Raw genomic sequence first — 26,195 nt, forward strand, 5'->3', positions numbered from 1 at the left:
GGCAGACTCCACACAGGGGGAGGCGGCCAGCTCAGCATCTGGGGGGAGGGTCAGGTTACCCCCCACGACCCCCCCCCCCCCCCCCCCCAGCCCACCCCATCCCCCCCCCCCCCCCCCCCCCGCTCTGTCTCACGGCTGCTGCACGTGTGACGGCACGCAGTCCGTTTAGTCTGCTCTAAATATACACACGAGATTATCACACGTTCATCCGGGCAGCACAGTCAAGCACACGATAATAACAAAGGAGGTTTAAAAGAGGAGAAGGAAATACTCACAATTCTGGCTTCTCTTTAACTTGTTAATATATATCATTTATTTTTTTGCACTTGCAGCGACCTGCACATTTTCATACATCTCATATATGTATATATGTATATAAATGTATACATGTATATGAGAGTGTTAATAACTGCTGACTAACTGTAACACACAAGGGGTTGATTCAATAATTGATAAATTAATGAATTAATTAAAGTGTGATCAAATCCATATTTTCATATATAATCATCAACGATCTGATCTGTTTTGTTTCTATTATTTTCCTACGATTTAATTTATAAATATATGTGTGGACTCACATTAAATACATTTCATACATGAAGAGACTCAAACATTTGTTATGACCCTCCATCAGCTGTTAAACAAGTTGTTTATGTGATGAGCATGAATAAAAAATGACAGCAAGTCAACGATTTAAAGATCGAATATGAATTTATTCACATATTTAGTGTCAATAACAGAATGTATTTAATTCCTTTATAAAAGGTGACAGTCAGACTTCACATGGAAGATAAAACACCACATTATGCAGCACATTGATTCAGTACCATGAAGTCGACTCCACAGGAGTCCAACAGGTTTCACTTTGTAAACACTCAGCAGCTCCTCAGAGGAGGAACTCAAACAGTGGAGAGATAGAAATATTCCATACGGGGCTTGGAGATGGTGAACGTCCATCCGGGTGTTGATGCAGCTCCACTACCAGGGCCTCCACACCGCCCTGTCGGTGCCGGGCGGCGGCGGCGGCTTCGCTGCAGCCTGGACGTGGCCGTGCGTGGAGAGGGCCGGCGCGTCATGCGTGTACCGGAGACGCAGCGGAGGTGTCGCCTCCTCCGGGGAGCCGGTGGAGAGGAAGTGCAGCGTGTCCTCCCAGCAGCTGGAGTAGCCGTCACCGTGGGGCCGCCACGTGATCGACCGAGACCCGAGGACGCAGCCTCAGCTGCCGCTTCAGGAACCCCACCGTCATCTCCAGGACGTCGGCCTTCTCCAGCTTGGCGTTGGGGTCCCGCTCGTGGAACTCCTCCTCCAGCAAGACCTTGAGCTGCTCGATGCAGCCGTTGATGCGATCTTCTGCGCATCTTCTCACCGCCGGCTTCCTCAGCTGTTAGGGGGGACAGAACAATGAGGAGGGGGAGCTGGGTCAGAAGAGCCGCAGAGAGAAGAAACAAAAAATATATGAAGTGCCATCGGACTGAAGAGAAGCAGGACTTACTTTGTGTTTGTCTCTGGTGGACGGCATTGAGATGGAGAGTCTCTGGTGTTGCTCGGAGCCATTTGTTGGTTCGAGAGCAGAGCGAGCAGTGATGTGGACCCCGAGGAGCCCCTCCTCTATTTATAGGAGCAACATTAGCATCACAAAGCCATGAGTCCCGGGCAGGATTAGCTTTCCCACACTCTGAGGCTGGTGGGGCGAGGCCCACCCAACAATAGGGGGGGGGGGGGAGGGGGGGGGGGGGGTTATCAATTATCTCCTGGTTAACCGGCCTCACTGCCTCTTTTTACTACCTGGGAACCTTCCTGCTGTCTGATGGGATCAGGCTGCTGACAGCCGCCCGATGAGGGGCCACTAAACACGGAAAGATAAAAACACACTGACACCAGGTCAGTTCACGAGCTCTGTACAGGTGAACAAAACAAATATTAGAAGTGTCAGAGATGAGACGGAACAATCAGAGGACACACTGAAGACGGCTGCTCGTTGTTTGTTTAATACAACTAAACGTGAAGTGAATGACAGGAAATAAAAGTGAGATACAGCAGCAGCTGTTTGATATTCGGAGGTGATCCTATTTATATGCTGTTTTTTAGTGTGTGTACTTTGTAAAGAATCACAAACTGAATGAATATGTTGAAAATAGAAATACCAAAAGTCAAGCTGTCGTAAATATTAAATGGACTTCAAATAAAACGTGATAAAAACATCTGTAATAAATAATACATTTTCCGGTGTTGCTGTTTGTTGTTGACTCACTGAATGATGTTTACATGATGACTTGTTGCCATCAAACATTGTGTGCGTTTGTGTGTGTGGGGGGGGGGGGGGGGGTGGCGCGTGGATGTGTCACGTGGCTCGGTGTGTGAAGCTGCGAGTCCTTGAAGACGTGTGCGCGAGACGCTTCTTCCATCCTGTCCAGACACGCGCTCTGCAGGAAATAACATTTATTATCACATTATAAACAGAAACCTCCGCTGCACGTGGTGTTTAATTGCATCTTTATAACAAGAAACCCTGTTTTTTTTATCTTTGACTGATGTTTTTGAAGTATTACATTCATAAACATGAAAATGTTTGACGTGGTATTTCTTATGTTTATGTTCACATTATTGTGACACTTTGTCTTTGAATTCTGAGGTGCAGGTTGTCTAGTTGTTTCCTCTCAGTGTGAAGATCAGTTGGGGAAAAACCTCGGCACACTTCTGTGTGAACACGAGGATGAAGAGGAGGAGGAGGAGCAAACAGGAGGCTGTTTGTAGTCGGGGCTTTATGGCTGCGGACTGTGGGAAAGTCTCAGGTGTGAGGTGCACGCACACGGAGCCCCACCCGGAACTTATAAATACTGCAGTCCCACATGTGGACCACGAGGACACGCGTCTGAACACATCCTACATGGCTCCTGTGACTCAGACCAGACCGGAAGAGACACCTGTGGACCTCAGCAGCTCCAACAAGGTGACACATCTGGAATAGTTAGGTGTGAAACTCCTTTTAAGACTTATTCTTCTTAATTAAATTGAATGTGTTTCTTCTTCTTCTTTATCAGCAGGACGCCCTGCGGCACCTGTCGCTGCACGCCAGAGGGAGGACATGATGCGCTTCTACGTGCTCCAGAGAGCCGCGCTGCAGAGGCACATGTCCGGGGAGAGGGGCCGACGGACTGCGCGGCGAGGAAGCGGCCAGCCTCCCGGTCGTCGTCTCGGTGGCACGGCTCTCTGTGGAGGCCTTGGTAGGTCGGACACGCTCAAGTGATGATCGTTTTAACGGACACGCTGAGACACGTGTCTCTGCCGCGCGTGACGCAGCAGGTTGCACGCTCAGCTGTGTGTGTGTTTGCGCGCGTGCTGGAGGCAGACGCTCAGCTGTGCAACATTTGCACATTTTAAAGAAGAGAGAGAGACGCCATGTTGCCTTTTGTAAAGGCGTGATAACATCAACGTGTTCATGTTGATTCTATATAAAATATTCTCATGTTTATTCTTCATCTCATTTCTCACTATTTGCCCTATTTTTACAAACTGAACAATCAATCGATTAATGGAGAAAATAATCAGCAGATTAATCCATCATGAAAATCTGCTTTTCCATTAATGCACTATTGTGTGTGTATATATATATATATATATATATATATATATATATATATATATATATATATATATATATATATATATATATATAAAATAGTAGCACAGTCTCACAGTTTTACATTTACCTGATTATAAAGACATATAACTGAAGGAAAAATTTACATGCAGGACTTTTACTAGTAACAGAGTACTTTCACAGTATGGTATTAGTACTTTTACTGCGATAAAGGATCTGAGTATTTCCTCCACCTCTGATGAAAGTATAGATTATAAAAGAAAGAAAAAGACATCTGAGAACAAAGCCAAACTAAATTAAAGTTGTCAGTAACACAAACATTAGCACCACACAGAATAAAATATAAACATGCTGCTTTTATACATAATAATTATAGTCTTTGACTTTCTGAACAGTTCAGGCAGAAGTTTTACTGTTGATCCTTTAATGTCTCATTTTCTGAACAGACGGAGTTTGATTTAAATTTTTTATTATTTACCCAGATTTGTTTTTTGCTCTGTTCAAACGTGAAGAAATGTAAATGTCTGACAGCAGAAAACATGAAAAGGTTTTCTGTAAAAAATAAAACGTCTGACAGCATTTAGTCAGATCACTTCACCTGCTAACTGTCTCTGAAAACTGGTCATTTACTGGTTATTTGTATTGAGAGTAATAGTTAAATTTTTCAATCAAAGGGTTAACAAAGTACCTAGAAAGTACAAATACCAGCTGGATCGAAGTTTTAATAATACAACGTTAAGTGTCCAGCACTCACGTGTCATGCAGCCGAGGCCTTTTACGCTTCTATTCCAGGCCTGAAAGTAAACTTTTGTTCCATATATAATACAGCAGAACTGTGTAACAACAATCAGACATTGCACCAAGTGCAGTGTGTTGATGTCACAGCAGAATATAAAAGGCCCGTCACACATGTTTTAAAAGGATTCTACAGCAGTGGAACTGCTTATTTTAATGCATATAATGCATTCAGAAGATGTGCAGATTTCCAGTAAACGGAAAAAGATGGTGCACGTCATCACCACGTTATATATAAATATATAAACCTGTTGTAGCTCATTGAAGGAACTACAAGAGTTTCACTTCTTCTTCTTCTTCTTCACGTGGTCATTAAAAGCGTGGAGCCACGTCTTCTTCTGAGTCAGGAAACAGACGTAAAAGGTCTCTGGAGTATCTGGAGTATCCGCTGTGTGACAGCAGAGCTTTCCTCAGTGTGAGGAAGGACGCGGTTCTGTCCAGGAGGTCCGACACGGGGGTCCCGTTCTGCAGGTGTTCTCCAATCAGAGCCTTCAGCTTCTCCAACCCACCGCTGCACTTCTTCTCCAACAGGTGGAGTTTACACCTAGGACACACACACACACACACACACACACACACACACACACACACACACACACACGAAGGCTCCGTTAACACCGACGCTCCAGTAGGAAGGTGTGTGACTTTAACATTGCCTCTCCATCTAAAGACAGATCCTGGACTCACCTGAACAGCTGCTCCTTCATGCTGTCCTGCAGATCCAGGTCCAGATACTGAGCCATCTCCTGATGTGTTCCAGTGATGTCGCGTGAAGTCCGGTGTGTCGAGTCTTCTTCCTCTCGGCTCCCCGGGTCTCTGTTCACGTCTGCTGCTCCGCTCCGTATTTATGAACCTCATTCTGCAGCCTCTCGGCCAATCAGGAGGCTCGGTGGCTCCGGGACAATGGGGTTGAGTTGAGTGTCCGTCTCGCGGGACAGGTGGGAGGTCGGAGGTCAAAGAGATGCAGAAAATGTTCCCTGGGAATGTTTCCGAGGCGTGAGGACGGTTCGCTGTCCGAGTTCTCATTGAATTTATTAAAACTCATCATCGGAACGTTAAAAGATATAAAATACACAATAAAATAAAAATAATAAAATATATGTTTCTAATGTGGTGAATTCTTTTAAAACAGTGTGATGAATAAAACATATTTTGTTGTAATTATCTTGAGAATAAAGCAGGTCAACGCAACATGCATTTATTATTATTATTTATTTATTGAATATGGGTAGGAAATAAAGTTTAAATTATAAATGTAGTTTGGTTTCTGGAAATCAAAAACCGCGAAATTCAACTCACTGAACCTTCTGAAATAACTTTTTTATATGTATATATAAATACAAATATATTATTATTTTATCTTGTATAATAATCCTGTAATAAAATGATTTATTTAAATATGTCAGCTGTGATATTTTTCCACTTTTTTCAGACATTATATAAAACAAACTTTTCTGTATAATGAACATTTTTATTCTACCAATTGTTTTTGATTTTCTTTCTCTTGATCTGCTCTTTTGTATTTTATTCTTATTCAGAATTTTATTTTGATTATTAATATGAATTCTTACCATTTTAATTTCCTCTCCCCTGTTTTTTCTAATTGAATAAAACAAATATTATTTTAAAAAGTCTTACAGTTTTGCTTTCTGGGACTCTTCTGTGTAAATTGTTAAAAAGTTGCAGGACTCATAAAATAAAGTGTTACGTCAATATTCATAAAATAATTAAACATATTTCAGGTCAATAAAAATACAACATACTGTGGTCTGAGTGTAGTTCTGGACCCAGCTGGAGAACCACCCTCCTCAGAGCCGCCCAGGGGCATTGTGGGAACAGACACACTTCCTTTGTGTGTGCGTGAGGCAGAAGTGTGGGAACACGCGTGTCTCCGTGGCTCCACAGACAGCGAGGAGGGCGTGAGACTGGGCTGACTGGGGGCACGCTCAGCCCTCGTGCTGGGAGCTGTGGGAGCTCAGAGGAGTGACACTGGGAAACAGACAGCCAACACACCCACAGACAGATGGAGGGAGATAAGCTGGGGCCAGTGTAAACACACACACACACACACACACACACACACACACAAACAAAATAATACATTATTGATCAAATATTGTTAAAGTCAGTGTCGTACTTGTACTTTACAAGAGTACTTCCATTTTCTGCAAATTTATATTTCTACATCGGAGAGGTTTATTTTTATATATTGGACATTATTTTACTTAATTTTATTTTTATTTATTTTCCAGATTTATACAATACAATACGATATAATAATAATATGATATAATAATAAAAAATAATAATAATATATCGCTTTGCTACAGTGCAAAACACGAGCCTCCGAAGATGGTGAGCGAGCTCCGAGCATGAACGGAGGCGTTTATACTCTCTGTGCTGTTCGTTGTATTATTCTCCTAAACGCCAGAGGACTGTAACTCATAGATATGACCATAGACTAGGTGTGTCCGACAAAAAGCCATAAATTAACCTCCACAATGAAAAGGAGGGATTGAAATTATCTGTAAACTCATATCTCATATTCATGGACTACTTTATTGACTTTGTTCAAGACCTGTAAAGAAACAAGTTAAGGAATGAATGTATTATAAAGAAACAAAAGGTTGAATATCCTGTAAACTGCAAAATATTTACTCAAATGAACATTTTTACACAAGGTCTGGACTCCATGGACCAGTTACCAAAAGACATCCTTAGCTCTGTTAACTAGGGCCAACTGTAGCCATGGATTATCTTACAAAGTGACCAGAGGCCCATGCACTGCCACACCAAGAGACTGAGACAGTGGTAGAAGCACTGACTGGAGGGTTCTTCAGTCACTTTGCCAGAACTTTGACTCCAAGCTGTTTGCAGAGGTACGTCACTGACTAGGCATTCATGAAACGTGAGCCACCACATAAAAGCCATCCCGAGAACCCAACCGGTCCTCGCAAAGGACCAGAAGGATCGGGATGTCCCGGTACTGATGGCTGGTCACAGTGCAGTGCAGGAACCATAGACTGTATATGAGAAGTGGACGAAGACGTCGAGACGTCACCCAATTGTTTGTGGACGGAGGCTTTGAAGACTCGAGTTCGGCGTTTTGGCTGTCGCCATCTTGGATTAGGGACATTGTCATCGTTGTTTTTTGCAACCAGTGAACAGAAGTGACCATATTTGGACTGAGGAGGAGTGACGTAGAGACGCCGTATACGTCTCTGGTAGAGACCTGTCAATCACAGTAAGCCCCGCCCTAAAGCATACCCTGCTTTATGGTCTGTTTGACTCTAAATGGACCATAAATTACTAAATGAACATCATTCTGTATTGAAGAAGACTTGAAACTAGAGATTGAGACCATAAACTCATGTTTACAATGTTTACTGAGGTAATAAATCAAGAGAGAAGTAGAGTCATTTTCTCATAGACTTCTATACAACCAGAGGAGTCGCCCCCTGGTGGACAGTAGAGAGAATGCAGCTTTAAGACCTGGAGGTTGCCGCCTGACAGGAACCCACTGGTTGAATCCCAGTTCTCCTGATGCAGCGCTGGAAGCTCAGGACCCCCACAGGGAGCTACCCGACAGCTACCAACTAAAGGACCGGCTTGAGGTCGTCGTCCCTTTGGCCCAGAGCAGCTTGTGTGCAGCAACAGAAGCTTTAAGACGTTCTCACTATTAAGAGACGCTAGACCAGAAGAGACTCTGGGTTTTAAGGGAGCGAGCTGCGCCTCCATTAAACACGATGTGAATAAATAGAAGATGAATACAACTCTTTAACATGATTTAAAACAAACAAAGTAAAAACTGACAGAAACAGTGAACATGAATTTACTCTGGTCGTGTTTTCTTTGTGTTTGTTCCGTTAAAGTTAAGTTGACATAAAGACGTGATCTCAGAGCAGAGTGATGGATCTTATTCATCATATTTATCATCTGTTCCCTTTTAAGATGAAACACATCAGAGGGCTGAGAGAGCTCCGCCCCTTACATGACATCATCTGAGACAAACAGGAAACAGTTTGTTACTGTTCAGTTCTCAGTGAGAAGAGACTCACCGACAGACAGACGGTAAGATTTACCTTCATTACAAAGCTGTGACTTCAACTGAGGACAGTTACAGGTACAAGTACTAGAGTACTGCAGTACTAATGTACTGTAGTACTAATGTACTGATGTACTGAAGTACTTCTTCCTGCTGCTGACTGAAAAAAATATTTAAACACTCAGAGTGAAAGTAACTGAGGCAACTTTATGCAGCAGAGAAACTGACTTCCTGTTTTAACGTGCTGTCTGCTGTGTTTTCAGCTTCACTCAGAGACAAAATGGCTTCCAGATCAGAGGAGGGTCTCTGCTGTCCGGTCTGTCATGAAGTCTTTAGAGATCCTGTTGTTCTGTCATGTAGCCACAGCTTCTGTAAAGACTGTCTGAAGAGCTGGTGGAGAGAGAAACCAACTCAGGAGTGTCCAGTTTGTAATAGAAGATCTTCAAGGTCAGATCCACCTGTTAGTCTGGTTTTAAAGAACCTGTGTGAGTCCTTCTTACTGGAGAGAGATCAGAGAGCTTCAGAGCCTCTCTGCAGTCTGCACTCTGAGAAACTCAAACTCTTCTGTCTAGACCATCAGCAGCCAGTGTGTGTCGTCTGCAGAGATTCAGAAAAACACAGCGACCACAGATTCAGACCCATCGATGAAGCTGCTCGACAACACAAGAAGAACCTTCAGGAAACTCTGGAGCCCTTAAAGGAGAAGTTAAAGGTTTATGAAGAAGTTAAAGTGAAGTCTGATCAAACAGCAGAACACATGAAGGTCCAGGCCCGACACACAGAGAGGCAGATTAAGGAGCAGTTTAAGAAGCTTCACCAGTTTCTAGAGGAGGAAGAGGAGGCCAGGATGGCTGCACTGAGGGAGGAAGAGGAGCAGAAGAGTCAGATGATGAAGGAGAAGATGGAGGCTCTGAGCAGAGAGATAGCAGCTCTTTCAGACACAGTCAGAGCCACAGAGGACGAGCTGAGAGCTGAAGACGTCTCATTCCTGAACAACTACAAGGCTGCAGTGGAAAGAGTCCAGCAGCGCCCCCTGCTGGAGGATCCACAGCTGCTCTCAGGAGCTCTGATAGACGAGGCCAAACACCTAGGCAACCTGACCTTCAACATCTGGAACAAGATGAAGGACCTGGTCTCCTACACTCCTGTGATTCTGGACCCAAACACTGCTCATCCAGAACTCATCCTGTCTGAAGATCTGACCAGTGTGAGACGAGGAGAGATACAGCAGCTTCCTGATAATCCAGAGAGGTTTGATGTAGACTTGTCTGTTCTGGGCTCTGAGGGATTTAACTCAGGGACTCACAGCTGGGATGTCGAGGTAGGAGACAGTACAGGCTGGTTACTGGGTGTGTTAGCAGAGTCTGTCCAGAGGAAAGGAGACATAGAGTCTGGATTATGGACAATATGGTTCTATGAAGATAAATACTTAGCAGGTTCACCATCAGCTCCAGACACTGATCTCTTAGTGCAGAAGAAGCTCCAGAGGATCAGAGTGAATCTGGACTGGAACAGAGGAAAGCTGTCGTTCTTTGATCCTGATACTAACACACACATACACACCTTCACACACACTTTCACTGAGAGGATGTTTCCATTCATTAGCACTGTAGATAAAGTGAAGACATCACCACGGAAGGTCTGTGTAACAGTGGAACAGAGCAGTTAGAGATGAAGAGGATGAATATATTTACGATCTTTATTCCTTAAAAGTGAAAAGTCCCTGAATTTAACCTGTTAAGATGAACCTGTCCTCCTGGTGTCTCATTACTTAAAACATGTTGAGTTTTCTTTCACTTATTGTTTGTTTTTATTTTATTTTTGTTTTTAATTAGTTCAACAATTAGCTTTTTGTTTCTATTGTAAACCTTTTCATATGTAAAAATGTTTCACTTAGTTTCTGATCTTTATGTTTTGGTTCTTTTATTTTTTTTTCTAAACTGTTTCATTTGAAATTGTTCATTTCTTGATTATTTTGATTCATGTGTTTGGAGCCATGAAGACCAGGAGTCTCTCATTCCCAGATTTTAAGCTTCCTCGTCTCCTTGTCTCCTCGTCTCCTCTGTCCTCCGGCGTGTGACCCAGATATTGATCTCAGCGCTCCGTCTTGAAGGACGTCCTAGTTCCTAAAAAGCACCTCGAGGACGGAGGAGGCCTGCTGGAGGAGCTGTGAGCGAGGAGACATCGGTGCATCCTTTGAGGAACGTAAACAAACAATAGAGACGTTGAACACAGCTGGAATAATCTCTAACATGGCGGGACTCTACAAATGTAACTGTTCATAACAACATTACGCTCCGAGGCAGCGATGTAATAATTACATGAAGATCTGTTGCCTCGACTCCTCTCTCCTTGCATCTCTTCCTCGCCTCCTCCGCTCCCGTCTCCCCTGGGCCGGACTAAGACACAAGGAGAGGAGGCGAGGAAAGGAATCGAGGATGTGGGGAAAGAGATGTAGACCTCAGGAACCTCTTTGCAGAAGGTGATGGGATCCAAATAAAGACTTGAGGAGTTTATCAATAACTGCTTTGACTTTTAGTCGAGGGAACTTCCGGAGTCGGACTACAAAAATACGTCATCTGCAGCTCTCTGTTTGCTGTCTTTGTCTTTGACGGCAGCATTTTGGGATTTTGTTAAAAATGATTGAATCATCTATCGGCTAAATCTGTAATTTATAGAGAAACATAAATTCATTATATTACAGTATAAAATCACATATTTGTTTATTTAAGTATGTTAAATTGTTTTAAACTCAGTGTCAATGGTTAAATAATTAAACAATTATATTTCTTTATTCTGTCTTTGAAATGTAAACACATCTTTTAAATAAACGTGTAAAACCTTTCATTGGTATTAGTTTGTTGTTATTAGAGGATAGTATTTGTCTTCTTTTCATATTTCATCTCATTTATTTGTCTCCTGCTTCAATGTTTAACTCATATTTTTAACTAATAAAATACAAATAAGCAACAGAAGCAGCCAACACAGAGCTCTGGAACGACAATATTAATATTATAACTACTTGTGTTTACAGTTGAGTAAAATAAAGAAATGGAGCAGGTAGTTAACTTCAGTAACAATGAGAGCGGACATGTTGGATTCTTCAAGTCTCTGCATGTTGAGTTTCAGCTTCATCTTTGATGTTACATTAAAACAACACGCTGAACACACTCCTGCATGTGCACGCCCTTATCTCACACACACACACACACACACACACACACACACTCCACAGCTTCCTCCTGCAGGAACACACACGTTAGCTTGTTAGCCTGTTAGCGTGTTAGCTTGTTGGCCTGTGGATATCATTGCAGTTTGTTGAGACTCGTTTGACAGTTTGGTTGATGGATGTTCACACAGACAGACACACAGTAGTATTCAGTCTCTTGCCTCTCAAGTAGCTGCAGCTTTGTGTGTGTGTGTGTTTGTGTGTTTTTTCAGTCTGCAGGTGTTGACTGATGATGTCACTCTGACTTCACCTTTTAAAGTTAAAAACAGACCAAACATGTGACCACTTCCTGGTCTCAGCTTTTGAAGACTGAGTGACAGTCTGACAAGATTAGTGTTGTTGTTCAGTGTGTGTGTTAATGGGAAGAAATAAGACTCATCTTCAAAGAAGTCACAGGTTGATACGATGTTTATGTTTTGTTGCTCATTATGTTCATATCATACAGTTAATCAGATGATATGAACTTGAGGTTTATGTTTAGTCTACTTTTATTTTGAACAGCAGGTGAGTGTTTTGATGAGTGTCCATGTGATTTAAAATAACGTTGAAGGTATTGGAAGCTGTCGTGGAAAAAAATATACCCCGTACCCGCTTTGCATGAGTCTTTTGATGCATACCAAAGAATACCAAAGACCAGAGGTTCCCTTCTGTATATTCATTTTCTGCGCAGAAAAGGTTCAATCATCACATCAGAATGCGTACAGTCTCAGTGAGGACGAAAGAACCTCGAAAAAAGTGAACAAGCTTTCTTTATACCGAATGAGCAAAGGTGGGGGCCGATGGCCAATGTTACAGACATTTCAGTCTCAGACTTTGGGTCTCAGACTGATGGAACAACAAGTGAAAACAAACGGCCAGCAACCAAAACAAGTGGCCCGAAGGCTTTGGCACTGGAACATTCTCATACAACATTCTCAAAACACAGTTAGTTATCTATGTGAACAGGCAAGAGAGAATCCTTCTTTTGCACCACAGAGACATGGTGGTGCAGTTCAACAAAGGTCAGAGCAAAAGTATTTACGCATGAATACAATATACTGAATAGGAATATATACTAAGTAAGTAAAAATACATATATTACATAAAAAATACCATTACAAAGCACATTTAAGTTATTTATTTTTCAGTATTTTATATTGTGGTCACAATATTGTGGACTTCAATCGAGGCCAGACGAGATATAAAGTCCCTCCAGCGTGTTCTGGGTCTACCCCGGGGCCTCTTACCATCCTACCAGTTGGACGTCCCCGGAAAAACCTCATAAAAAAAAAAAGAAAAAAAAAGGAGGCGCCCAGAAGGCATCCTGATCATATGCCAGAACCACCTCAGCTGGCCCCTTTGGACGCGACTCAGATCAGGCAGGCTGGTGCTCCTAAACCCCCCCCCCCTTCCAGGTTTCTCCATCGTTGTAGGTTGAAGTCCCCCAGCAGCACTAGAGTCCCCAGTCGGCGCCCTTTCCAGGACGCCACCCAGGGACTCAAAGAAGTCCGGGTACTCCAAACTGATGATTGTGACCCTCCTGTTCTCCTGGGTTGTGGACATGATATTGTGGGCATTATATTATGGGTATGAAGTGATTGAAAATACATGAATGATGAATAATTTACCTACCTGGTCTTGAAAAATGCTCCTTAAATAAAATGTTGTTATTATTAAGAGAAGAGCATAAATAAGTTCAGTAAATGTGTATGAAGTTGTGATTTCTGAAGTCTTTTCTCTTAAATCACACGAAGAGAAACTGTTGCGTATGAACTGTTCAGTTCACTGCAGGTAACTCTCAGGTTACAGGTGTGTGTGTGTGTGTGTGTGTGTGTAAACAGTCATCAGAGTGTGTTGTGTGATGAGAGGCTGACAGGAAGGGTGTGTGTCGCTGATGTCTTTCATCTGGAAACACTGGATTTAGGAAGAGGAAACTGCAAACACTCATTTCTATCCGTCGATGCTCTTTGATGTTTCGACTGCAGCAACAGATATGACTCCAAAGAGCAGATTTACACTCACACCTGATCTGATGCTGAAAACAGTAAGAAAACAGTAAACAGGGAGCTCGTGTTGTTGTTTCTTAACAAACAAATCAGTGATCGGTTTCCTCTCGGCTCCATCATGCAGCGTTTAATGTTCCATCATTTAACAAACGCAAAGAATCGAATGTTTTATACTCACGAGAAACGACGCGGCGTGTTCGGTCCTGTCTCGTTACCCGACGTCCTGTCACACACCTGGAGGGGCGGAGCTTCGGCGAGTAAAGCCAGGTAAAGCTTCAGCGTTTCATCCTGCTGCCTCAGACGGGAGGAAACACTGCAGCAGCATCTGAAGGTGAGACAAAGACATCACTGCATCTCATTTCATATATACTGTATATATACATACATACATACATACATATACACACACACACACTGTGGTTTGTATATTATATGTATATAGTGTGTAGCTGTAGGTCATGTTTGTATATTAGGTCGATTTGTTATAAGCTTGTTTACAGCTTTCACTTGTTGCTTTAATCTGTTTAATGTCTTTAATGTCTGTTCTGTTTTTATTAATTATATATTTAATCAACTCAACGATCTATCAGCGGGGGAAAGAACATTTACTTAAGGTACTTGAGTACAATTCTGAGATACTTGTACTGTATTGTATGTATATATATATATATATATATATATATATATTGTATCCTGTATTTTCATTTTTCTGCTACTTGATACTTGTACTTTTTTAAACTCCACTACATTTATCTGACAGCTTTAGTTACTTTGAACATTTGTACTGTTAATACAAAATATATCAACTAATATAATAATAATTATGCATTATTAAACTACTATACTAGTAGTACAAAGTCATTGAAATGAGCTCCACTTTTACCAGCTGGACCATTAAAGTAATAAACATTAATGCATCAATACTTATATTCCACTTATTATTCTGAAATAGTATATTCTGCATGATGAGTGATTTAACTTTTTTACTCTTTTACTTCTAAAATTTTAGATGCAGGGCTTTTACTTATAACGGAGTATTTCTACACTGTGGTATAAACACTTTTAAGTAAAACATTGGTCTCATTTGTGAATAAATAACTAAATAAGTTAATGTGTTTTTTAATATATTTGCGACTAAGTTTGGGCTCGACTGTACAAACTCAAAGTCCACATATTAGCTTTTCCCGGAGCTTTCAACCACATCTCACAGTCTTCAGCGGTGTCGTTATTAGAACACAAAATAAAAGTCTGGTTTCTACGTTGACATCGTGACGACTTACAGAATTAGCTGGTGAGCTACTGTAGCTGGAGAGCTAGCCGCTAACATGCTAGCTAGCTGGGAAGATGTTATTCTTCCGTTTACTCCTCCTGACATTTAACTCTCTGGATTTCTCATTATTTCGTTCAGTGTGCATGCTAGTTAGCTCAGTGGCTAACATTACAATAAGTCCCTACACTGTATAGTGACACATAGCTGCATCAGTAGGATGACTTCCTGTCTGCTAACTGTGTGAAAGCAGTTTATACTCAGACAGAGAAGCGTCAACAGCTGATTAATGAATCTGAGGTAGTTAAGTCTGACAGGATATAACTAGAAAGGTGCACTCAGTCGAGGACAGATCTCCACCACTTGTGTCTTCAATGACGATTGATTGATTGAATACAACCGACAATTTGTCGTTAAACACACTTCATTAAAAATCAAAAACAAGCGGCGATGTATACAGGCAATCGGCTCAAAGTTGTTGTATAAGACATTTTATACAATCTTGCCAAAAACTAAATTAAACTCACCTCAAGGTGTCTGCCAGCGTACTCAGCAGTGTGTGTACTGGTGGTTCCGTTAGCCAAACACACCGTCCAAAACAATAAGAAAATGTTTCTGCCACTCCGTTTCTCTGGCTGGGGGTCGGCGATGCACTCAGCAGTCAGTATAAAACGGGCAATAAAAGGTGTTTTGAGAAAGTGTGAGTCACCGCAACCAGTAGAGGTCCTTAAGCATGCAGCCATAACTGGGTACCAAAAATATTATGCAGTTTGCTGCAGCAGAATTAGAGATTAGCCGTGGACAGACGCAGAGGAGCACACTCATTCACGGATACACACGACCGATCGCATGATCCTCCTGGCAGAGATAATGATAGAAATACGTTTTATTGAGTTGGCACTTTCTAACTTTTAGGTAAAAACCAGTTTGAGCTTCAACACAAGTCGCTCACTATCAACAGACGTCACACAACTCTTCTGGAAGAGACTTTTGTTTTGGGGAAAAAAAGCTTTCATTTTGATTTATTTAGCACTTCAACATCCACGCCTACAAAGTGCTTCACAAAAGAGTAGAAGGACACTCGGGAGAGTGTAGACCTTCACCAGGACCATGCACTCTCTCGAAATGTATCAAAATGAAAAAAAATGTGTGTATCCGCCCCGTGATTCGTATCTGCTCCAAAATATGCTGGGTTCCTCCTCGGCTCATGCACCGGGTTCCTCCTCGGCTCATGCACCGGGTTCCTCCTCGGCTCATGCACCGGGTTCCTCCTCGGCTCATGCACCGGGTTCCTCCTCGGCTCATGCACCACCCTTCCAACAGATTCCATGAAAATCAGGCTGAAGTAAAATTAGTTTTCCAGTCCAGAAAAGCGTCAGTGACCCTCGATCAATATTGAACCACAACGGTGCAACTGGGCTCTAAATATGTATTTAGTCTGTTTTTCTTTGTTCAGCTTATATTCAAATAGTGCTAACCATAAACTAACCTTCTGTTTCTATTGTTTAAAGAACAGCTTTCTGTTTCAGTGTCAAGAAACACTTGACACTGAAACAGAAATCTGATGCGAATTAAATTTGCACACATTTTGATGCTAAGCTTGATTTCTTCTGTTCTCATTGAACTGTTGATCAGAGGGATCTTTGTCTCTTCGTCGTACAGCGTTTTGTTCTCTGTGTACTAAAATAAATAACATCTATTAGTTTAGAAGATTTTCTACAAGCTAAAAGCATCAACGACCATTCAGAAACAGAGAGTCGTCCTCTCAGACATCTGAGGGGACACAATCATCTTTGTAACCTTTAAAGCAGTGTAAATATTTATATATAGTATATATTTACACTATTGTTTCTCTGTCTGTTTGTGTCTCTGCAGGTCAGCAGGATGAAGCTTCACTGAGGTCCGTGTTCGCAGGTCTGTGTTTACTGGTGCGTAGTGTGTTTACAGGTCCGCGGTGCGTTTACAGGTCCGCGGTGCGTTTACAGGTCCGCGGTGTGTTTACTGGTCCGCGGTGTGTTTAGTGGTCTGTGTTTACAGGTCTGCGGTGTGTTTACTGGTCTGCGGTGTGTTTACAGGTCTGTGTTTACAGGTCTGCGGTGTGTTTATTGGTCTGCGGTGTGTTTACAGGTCTGTGTTTACAGGTCTGCGGTGTGTTTACTGGTCTGTGTTTACAGGTCTCTGTTTACAGGTCTGCGGTGTGTTTACAGGTCCGCGGTGTGTTTACTGGTCTGTGTTTACAGGTCTGCGGTGTGTTTACAGGTCTGCGGTGTGTTTACAGGTCTGTGGTCCGTGCAGGTCACATGATGAGCTCCGCCTTCTCTCCATCATCTTACCTGAGCTTCGGTGTGTCTCCCCCTGCTGGTCACCGTGAGGACCGCGGCGTCTCTCAGCACTCTCTGTCCGGCTCCGTCCCCTTCCTCCTCTACCCCTCCGGCATGGACCCTCTGAGGGGCCCCTACCTGGCCCCCTTCCATCACCACCACCATCACCACGGACACTTCAGCGTCTACGAGTGTCCCTTTGAGCCGGCGTTCATCCAGAAGCGCAATGAGCGCGAGCGGCAGCGGGTGCGGTGCGTGAACCAGGGCTACGCCAAACTGAGGGACCACCTGCCGGGTCAGAGCGCCGACAAGCGCCTCAGCAAGGTGGAGACGCTGAGAGCCGCCATCAGGTACATCAAATACCTGCAGGGCCTGGTGGAGCTGGAGGACCGGACTGTGGAGGAGACTCTGACGGAGAACTGAGACCAACATCCATGTAGTGGACATTAATGACAAATAAATTATTTACATGCGTGTGAGCTGACAGGAATTAAAGGAGTCAACTGATCGTCCTTTTATTAAAGTCAGATATTATGGATCAGCAGCAGAATTCTCTCTGCAGCAACGTTGTTTATCACTTTAAGGAAGTTGCTCTGAAAATGTAATTGTATTATTTTCCTCTTTCACCACTCCAGTCCTGATCATAACTATCAAATGTTCATTCATTTAAAATAATTTTAACCCTTTTAAATGTTTCTTTACATGAGGTTGATTTAAATTAATAGAAAAAAACATTAAAAATGTTTAATTTTTTGCTGTTTACCTATTTATTTATTTTAAACAGGGTTACATCATTGATTATTTATCAAGTGCTCAATAATACAGCAGCCCCTAGTGGAAACCAGGAGAACAGCATGTACAAACCGCTGGAAAATAGTAAAAATACAATTTATTTATTTATTTATATATATATATATATATATATATCTATATATATATATAGATATATATATATATATATATATATATATAGATAATAGATTTGATACTGTAACGGCTGTAAGATCAAACATTTTTGTCCATTATTTTGGTTAAACAGTTTTATTATAGAAGTATTTTGGGAGCCGAGGTTGAAAAGTCTCAAATATATCTGATATATGTAATATTATTACAGGTATTTAGTCATAAACATCAGCATTAGATGCATTCAGATGATCACCTCAGTTATTCCAGTTCATCCTCGGGGGAACACGAATGAGCCACCACATTCTAATCACAATCCATGAACTAGATGTTGAGATGTTGTTGCTCAGAGATGAACCCTGTGAGACCTGTAGGTGGCGCTGTGTTTACCCGTCTCTCCTGCAGCTCCTCTGGTTGAGTGAACAGCTCCCCCTGCTGGACAAACTACAGCCTCACATCTGTTAGGAACATTAAACATCTGCAACATTTAGAAACTATTTAATCTGTAAACTGAACGTCAGACTTGATCGTCAGTGAAAATGTAGGAGGAAAAAAAAGCAATAAGGAGGCAGTGTGTGATCATTAAATATTGATTTAATATTCAAATCGCTCGTATCGAGTTGTGAGGAAACGATGACGCAGAATGAGTTACCCACCACACAAAGCATTAGAAAAATAAAAAGCTTTTCTTAAGACTAAAATAAACACCAAAAGATTCCTCCTGTTTCCACCTGCGCCTCCTGTTGGACTCCTTTAAAAACGTATTTAAAATGTGTAATTTTCCTTCCTCACGACAACATCAGCTGACAAACACCAAACATGTGTCAGACGTTCCTCGTGTCTACATGTTTCTTTATATATATTAACAGACTATTTAACTCCTGACTCAGCATTAATAACCTCAAACATATCATCCACGTCAGCTCTTAAAGTAACGATGAGTTGTTGAATGAAGCCAACTGTCGGTTCCTCTTTTGTTTTTTTAGATAAAAGGAGATCATGAAAATAAACATTTGTATTTTTTTCAGTTTCAGGTCACGTATTTAAGGTTAAAAGTGTCTCCCAAAGGATTTTCATGTAAATTAAGACGTCAGTATCTGTTGAAGCTGAAGGAGGTAACGCAACGGCAATATGTTTGCAATACGAACATTTCCTACTGATGTAGCTTCACAATAAAAGCATTTAACAGGTCTTCTAATCTGAAGGAGTTACAGGAAATGCAAACACGTTCATGCGAACAGTTCAATAAAAAATAGTTTTTTAATAAAGACCAGATTTGAGGAACAACGTTAGAATGCTATTAATACAAGTTCCCCAAAAATAGATTTTCTGTTACTGAATATCTGAGCAGAGAATTTATAATGGTGCATTTTTCTCCCTTTTATATGAATGAATTGATTAAATTAGTAAGTTAGTTTTATTCACTTTTTTAGATCTTGTTTTTTTCTCCACAGTCGACATGATGCATTCACTTTAGAATCAACCCATAAATGTTTAAATTATATCAAATCAATACTACTGCCAACATTCGTGGTCTTAGTTCTGAATTAAAATAATAATTAAAAGTTTAAAGTTGTCGCGCAGCTGTTTTGTTAATTAACACTTCTTATTCTTCAGGTGTGAAGGAACGTTAATACCAGAGATTAATATACTGATTAGAGGAAGAACACTATTGATCATCAGTGATTAGTGGGAGGAGCAGGTAGAGGAGCTTTATTCTACACTAATGAGATCGATTCATGCAAATCGATCTGATTCAAACACTTCAGTTCGTCCTCCCGTCACTCACACACGAGCTTTAAATCTTTGGCTTTGAAGTTAAACTAGAAGCTTATAAAGAAACACCTGAATCGTCCTCAGACTGGTTTCATCCGGTTCTTCTTCTGTGAAGACGAACGAGTCATCAGGAAGTCCTCAACTGTACCTCCGAGTCACAGAAAGAAGCTGCTGATTAGATCAATAATAATAAAACAATTAATTTAATGTTTCATGTTAAGCTGAAATCATTAGAATCAATTCAGCCATTAGTGGATCCAGTCTGAGGATCGGTTACTCCATTTTTAACAGTCTGTCAAATGTAAATATATATAATATATATCTTAGTGAACTGACTTTCTGCCGGTGTCGAACAAAACAAGACTGGACTCTGAGGACATTTTTCACTATTTTTTGATGATAAATGATGAATAATTAGTTTATCTAATAATATAAATCTATAATGAAAACAACGTTGTTTCATTTGATGGATTTCTGGGGGTCTGAAGAGTTAAATAATGTTTTACATACATAAGAAAAACTGTTTTTAATCTTTTCTTTCTGATAAAAACAGCCGCTTGTTTCTGTGATTTAATCATCAGCACTAAAAGTGAAAATGTAAACTGGATGATTACACAAACAGAACAGCTGCAGATATTTTTAGACGTCTGTCCGTCTCCAGAAATAAAAATAAAAAGGAGGACACTGTCCCACCAGGACACGGTGACGACTTCTCTAACAGTGAAGCGCTTCAGGACACCAGCCAGTACTTTACTAAAGCAGTCGGTCATGAAGCGGCTTTGAATCGTGTTTCAGTCCAGAGACGAAGCTGCAGAAACAAAACAGAGAAGAAGAAGTCAGTCAGTAAAGAGTCCAGCAGCTCTCAGTCTGTCCACATGTCCTCTGTGTCTCTATAGTGTCTCACTGCTCAACAAGTGCAGCTTTTCATTTCCTCAATACGACAGGTGTTGACCTACAAGGTCCCAGGACGTAGACGACAGATCAGATTGATTGTCCTCTGTCTAGGACATATAGGACAAATCAATTGTCCTCCAGCGTCCAAGACATAGAGGGCAGATTGAGCTCAGATATCAAGGACAGAGAGGAAAGATCATCCCTCAGTTGTCCAGGAGGTAGAGGACGAATCAATTGTCCTCAGGTGTCCAGGATGAAAAAGACAGATTGAGCTCAGACATCAAGGACAGATCATCCCTCAGTTTTCCTGGACGTAGAGGACAGATCGATGGTCCTCAGGCGTCCTCGACGTAGAGGACAGATCGATGGTCCTCAGGCGTCCTGGACGTAGAGGACAGATCGATGGTCCTCAGGCGTCCTGGACTTAGAGGACAGATCGATGGTCCTCAGGCATCCTGGACGTAGAAGACAGACTGATGGTCCTCAGGCGTCCTGGACGTAGAGGACGGAGACGAGGCGGCGGTACACCAGGTGTCGGTGCTGTGGCTGCAGACAGAAGGCGATGCTCTGCTCCACCTCCTGGCAGCGCCTCAGGAACCGGAAGCGGTCCCGGGCCAGCTCCTCCCAGGGACCCCGCCGATCCTCCTCCTCACCACAGCTGGCAAAGAACTCCTCCACGTCGTCACAGAAACGGACCTGAAACAAGAAGAAGAGTCCCGTTTAAAATCGAATGTAGGACTAGGCCAGGATATTTATTTATATTTTAATTTAAGCCATTTAAATCTGTGACAGATGTCGTAGTTTCAATTTGACTTTAATACACGTTTATTAAATGCTGCTCTGAATGTGTGGTCTTTGATGTACATCCAGGTTTTAAAACCAGACTTGACTCTTTATGAAACAGCTTCATCTTGGTTCAGCTCATTCAACACAATATAAACTTTAAAATTAAACAGAAACCAAAACACTGCAACTTAGAACCAGTGGAAGAATGTAACTAAGTACATTTACTCAAGTAGTAGTACTGTACTGAGGTACTTTACTTGAGTATTTTATATTTTATGCCACTTTCTACTTAACTCAGAGGGTAATATTGTTATTTTTACTGCACTACATATATTTGATAACTTAAGTGTCTTTGCTGATTTAGATTATTAAGACAAAATATAAATACCAAATAAATGATGATGTATTACTATAGATTTAACTACGCAGTAGTAAAGTAATTAAAATGAGCTCCACCTTAACCACCTGCAACATTGAAGTGACACTTTAATGCATCAATAATACTACAACACTATAACATATATTATTATAAAATGGGCCATTCTGCAAGATTAGTACTTTTACTACTTTAATCATATTTTGATGTCAATACTTTTGCTGAAGTAAAATGTTGAATACTTTTACTTACTTAATAAGTATTTGATTAATTCCTATTACAACAGGAAACCTGCAGTAACAGGTGTGGCTCTGCTCTGATTGGCTGTTGGAGCGTTTTAAAAGTTTGAATTTTTCATTTATTTTTTAACACCACATCCCTTTATTATTAATGTTGTTATTTGATTTAATATGTTTAAAAATTAGCATTAAAACTGTTTTTACCTGATTGAGGAAGCGAATGTTGCCGTTTCTACACAGCTTTATATATTCAGATACTTCAAAATACACATTAAAACACGTTGATGGAAACACGGCTGGTGTGACCAGGATAGTACTAAATTAATTAATTAAATTAATTTATTGATTATGTTTATATTTGTGACCCTCCACAGACAGTAAACACTTATTATGTATGAACATCTGCTGCTTTACTTATTTACTTTGCTGGTTTTATGATTTAATTAAATCAGTCTGACACATCAGAATCAAACATTACAGATTCATTTTTATTAATCAACAGAGACTCTGAGGGACTTTGTCCTGATGAATAAACTGGTTTGTGTGTTTCAGTTCCAGTCAACGTGTTTGAACAAATGCGTCACTGCAGTAAAATGAGACGCTTAATTCAGGAAGCAGGAAGCAGAAACAACCACAGATAGAGAGAGGGAGAGAGAGAGACAGCAATAGAGACAGACAGAGGATTATTAAATGAGCTGGAAGGAAATAAAACGATGTCACTGTTCAAATTTAATTTTCTGACTTTGAAATTTCACAACCAAGTATTTCAACATCCGTGCTCATTAGCACGGTTCAGTACGGATATAAAAAATAACTCCTTGTTTTATGATTATCATCATTATGTTTAATTTACTCAGTTTGTAGAAAAACTTAATGTTCTGTAACGATTTGTTAGAAGAAACATCTTTGTTGTGCGTTTGTTTTGATCCCTTTAAGATAACTGGTTGATTTCTTCCCCGTCTGGTTTCATTTGAAGTGAAACTATCCTGAATTTTAAAAATACATTAAATTAGTATTAGTAAAATAGAGAGAGAGAGACAGAAATAGAGAGAGAGAGACAGACAGAGTATTGTGAATAAAACAAACAAACTGACCTTCTTGGTCGTGCTGCAGCTCTGTGAGGTGGAGCAGCCGGAGGAGGTGGAGGGTTCAGAGAAGCCACTGTCCAGCCTCTCCTCAGCCTCCTCTTTCCTGTACTCGGGTGGAAACGCCGGGTTATGGCGGAGGAAGCGAGGAGGACTCTGGGAGGCCTCCTTCTTTGCCCTGGTGGTCCTGGTCCTGGACCCTGCCTTCTGGACGGGCCTTTGAGTCCTGAGCGTTGCCTGGAAGTTAAGCGGGCTGTAAGGGTCCAAGGAGCAGCTGAAGGAGCTCAACAGGCGGAGGCTTTCAGCTTCGTCCACCTCGCTGGCGGAGGTGGAGTCGTCCCAGAAGTCACTGCCGGACGGAGGGGAGGAGGAGGTGAGGGTGGAGGGAGGGAGAGAGGGAGGAGAGGAGGCCGGGGTGGACTGGGCGGAGGACAGAGGCGTGGAGGTGGGGATGGTCCTGGGCGGGGAGGAAGTGACGGTGTGCAGCTGGGCGGTGAAGTTACTGGGGTTGTACGGGTCCACACTTTGGCACAGAGAGCTCCACAGGCGCTCCGCCTCAGAGTCCACCTCGCTGTCTTCATCGTCCTCTTCGTCATCATCTTCTTCTTCGTCGTCGGTCGAGTCGGACTCATCAGACGAGCCCTCGCTGTCAAAGCCAGCATCATCATCATCATCATCACTGGACTCCCCATCTGATTGGCTGCTGCTGTCGTCGTCACTGCAGGGGCAGCCCATGATGAAGGCGATGGCCTTATTTTGGCACTCTGGGTTGGTGAGCGCGGTAGCCTCCACGGACTCTTCCTCTTCTTCCTCCTCAGAGGTCTCTTCCTCCATTTCTGTCTTGACGGCGGCACTAATTTCAGCCGAATCGGCCTCTTCCTCCTCCGGCTGCTGCTGCTCTTCACTCTGGGCTTTGGCCACGCTCAGGTGACAAACCTGGAAGTGTTCCTCCTCCAGACTGGAGTAACCATTGTCCTGATCTGGGGTCAGAAGTGCCGCCTCACTGCAGGCGACGGCAGCTCCTGAACAGCTCAGGTGGTGGTTACTGATGGTGAGCCGATGGTCCGTGGTGGACCTCTCGGTGTTCTGGACTGTTTGAAGGCCTCCATTGTTGACCTCTTTGAGGTCAGTCGGTCCAGCGTTTTCTCCCAGCGTCCATCCCCCAAACGGATCGGTTGTTGTTTCGGGCACTTTTGTTTTGTCGCTCTCCTCGCCCACCCAGAAGCTGCCCCACCACGTCCTGCTTTTACCCCCACCTGGGGGCTTTATTTCCTGAGATGACACCGAGCTCAACAGCACATGGCTGAACAAAGTCCTGACAGAAGAAGACAAGTATCCAATCTGGGTTTGCTGGCAGAGATTTAAGTCCATTTCTTCTTCTGAGGTTGTTTGAATCCCCATTTCCTGCAGAGTATCAGTGGTCAACCACGTTAACGTGCTGCTACCTCTCGGCTCCAGTTGACCGGATGCTCCCTCGTGCTGACACCGCAGGTATGTCAGGTGAGGAGCCGGGTGCTGTGTGAGCAGCATCATGTCGTCCAGTCTTAAAAACTCTGTTTCCTCGTCAACAAAGCTGGTTTTTAAACCCCCACTGATCCATCCGGCTCCTGTTTCAGACCGGTTCGGGGTTGGTGGTCTTCCCAGGAGATATTGTTGCAGAAATGCCATCGCGGCCCGAGGCAGCAGGCCGATCCACGAGCTTTCCTGTCCGTCCAACCCGGGAGAGGTGACTCCACGCCCGGCCGTGGAGGACGAACCCTGCCCGCTGGATAAATGTCCCTCACCGCTCATATTTCTCAACATTTTTTCTTCAACTCAAAAGTGCAAAAATATAAATTATGTGACATTAACGTACCTGAGAAAACAAGATATCTCAGACGCAGTTCAGCGGCAGTTCATGTGACAGCTGTCAAACTGTGGGAGGCTTGTAGCGGCTCCAGCCCGGGTCAACAGGAGCAGTTATTATCCATGTATAATACAAGTGTTTTTTTTAGTGCAACATTGTGTTTTTTACACTGACTGGCACACATACCGACCTCCGCAGCGAGAGGGAACCCAGGGAATAACGTCCGTGACACCGGTGCGCTCCGCGGCGTTAACGCTCGTCTGAGAGTGGTGGTTGGACTTCTTTCTGGTGGAGAATTTCGTGACAGAAAACATGGTGGATGAGTCCCGATGTGACGATGATAGAAGAGACATTTTTTACTTGTTTATCTGCTTTTAATATCCGTGAAGACGACGACGGGCGGGCTGGAGGAGGTCTGCGGATTCCAACGGCAGCCGGGCGATGCTAGCAGGTTAGCTTAGCAGGACAAGCTAACTAGCTTTAGCAGGACAAAGCTAACTTAGCTTTAGCGGTTAGCTTTAACTGAGAGTAACGTCAAATTCGAAATATACTATCAGAAAACCACAATTTGTTGGCTTCGTTCTTCAGTTCAGACAGTTTTTTATCTCTTTCCGGTGTTAATATAATAATATCCAGGTTTTCCCCGAATAAAAGTATGATTTATAACCGCCGTGTCGCTTCTTCCGTGTGTCCGTCTTCTCGCTCCAGTGAGGGATTTCATCAGAAATTTAAGGGACCTTCAACAAAGACCTCGTCGTTCTTTATTACCAGGGAGTGTCGCGGTGTTACTGGTCCGACGTGCTGCTGCTGGTTACATAATGAAAGAGTCCAATGTCTTCACTGCTGCCATGTGTTTATCAGCTGTGAGCCTCCCACGCAGATGGTCTCTTATCTGGACCACAGCTCTGCTCCCAGTAGCCGGTCAGGATATCACATTTAACATTTCATTTTTAACTGTATTTGTATTTCTGATGAAATGACAAAAAAAATCACTAGATTTACCTGTACAGGTGACAAAACATGCATTTTTTTCCAAATTTAACAATT

At 42.4% G+C, this 26,195-nt stretch overlaps 2 protein-coding genes and 1 pseudogene across 3 annotated transcripts; 1 reads left to right on the top strand and 2 right to left on the bottom strand.

Annotated features, from left to right (window-relative positions):
- Nucleotides 1-692: 692 nt before the first annotated feature.
- LOC142954874 (transcription factor HES-5-like) lies at nucleotides 693-20,132 on the bottom strand (annotated as a pseudogene).
- LOC142954872 (zinc-binding protein A33-like) lies at nucleotides 8,494-11,286 on the top strand. The gene has a single exon (XM_076096157.1). The coding sequence runs from the start codon at nucleotides 8,722-8,724 to the stop codon at nucleotides 10,108-10,110; it is 1,389 nt and encodes a 462-aa protein (XP_075952272.1). The 5' UTR covers nucleotides 8,494-8,721; the 3' UTR covers nucleotides 10,111-11,286.
- On the bottom strand, nucleotides 18,721-25,977 carry ppp1r15b (protein phosphatase 1, regulatory subunit 15B). 2 transcript variants are annotated; one of them, XR_012955762.1, is made up of 3 exons: nucleotides 23,312-25,977; nucleotides 20,616-21,512; nucleotides 18,721-20,093 (listed from the first exon to the last, which is right to left on the bottom strand). XR_012955762.1 is itself a non-coding variant. In XM_076096156.1 (2 exons), exons 1-2 carry the CDS (start codon nucleotides 25,103-25,105, stop codon nucleotides 21,300-21,302), a joined length of 2,007 nt encoding a protein of 668 aa, XP_075952271.1. In that variant the 5' UTR covers nucleotides 25,106-25,977; the 3' UTR covers nucleotides 18,721-21,299. The 2 variants fall into 2 exon arrangements, 1 of the variants encoding a protein (XP_075952271.1); XM_076096156.1 differs by having other exon boundaries at nucleotides 18,721-21,512.
- Nucleotides 25,978-26,195: the final 218 nt, after the last annotated feature.

Source organism: Anarhichas minor, unplaced genomic scaffold (assembly GCF_050575085.1).
Source record: "Anarhichas minor isolate MPS153535 unplaced genomic scaffold, ASM5057508v1 ptg000021l, whole genome shotgun sequence".
Classification (NCBI taxonomy): Eukaryota; Metazoa; Chordata; class Actinopteri; order Perciformes; family Anarhichadidae; genus Anarhichas; species Anarhichas minor.

Bases quoted from the DNA above. Each gene is read 5' to 3' on its own strand.
- ppp1r15b (XM_076096156.1), bottom strand. From the start codon at position 25,105: ATGTTGAGAAATATGAGCGGTGAGGGACATTTATCCAGCGGGCAGGGT. The intron at 21,513-23,311 runs GTCAGTTTGTTT...TTCTTGTTTCAG, and splicing joins GCTGCAGCACGACCAAGAAG to GTCCGTTTCTGTGACGACGT.
- LOC142954872 (XM_076096157.1), top strand. From the start codon at position 8,722: ATGGCTTCCAGATCAGAGGAGGGTCTCTGCTGTCCGGTCTGTCATGAA.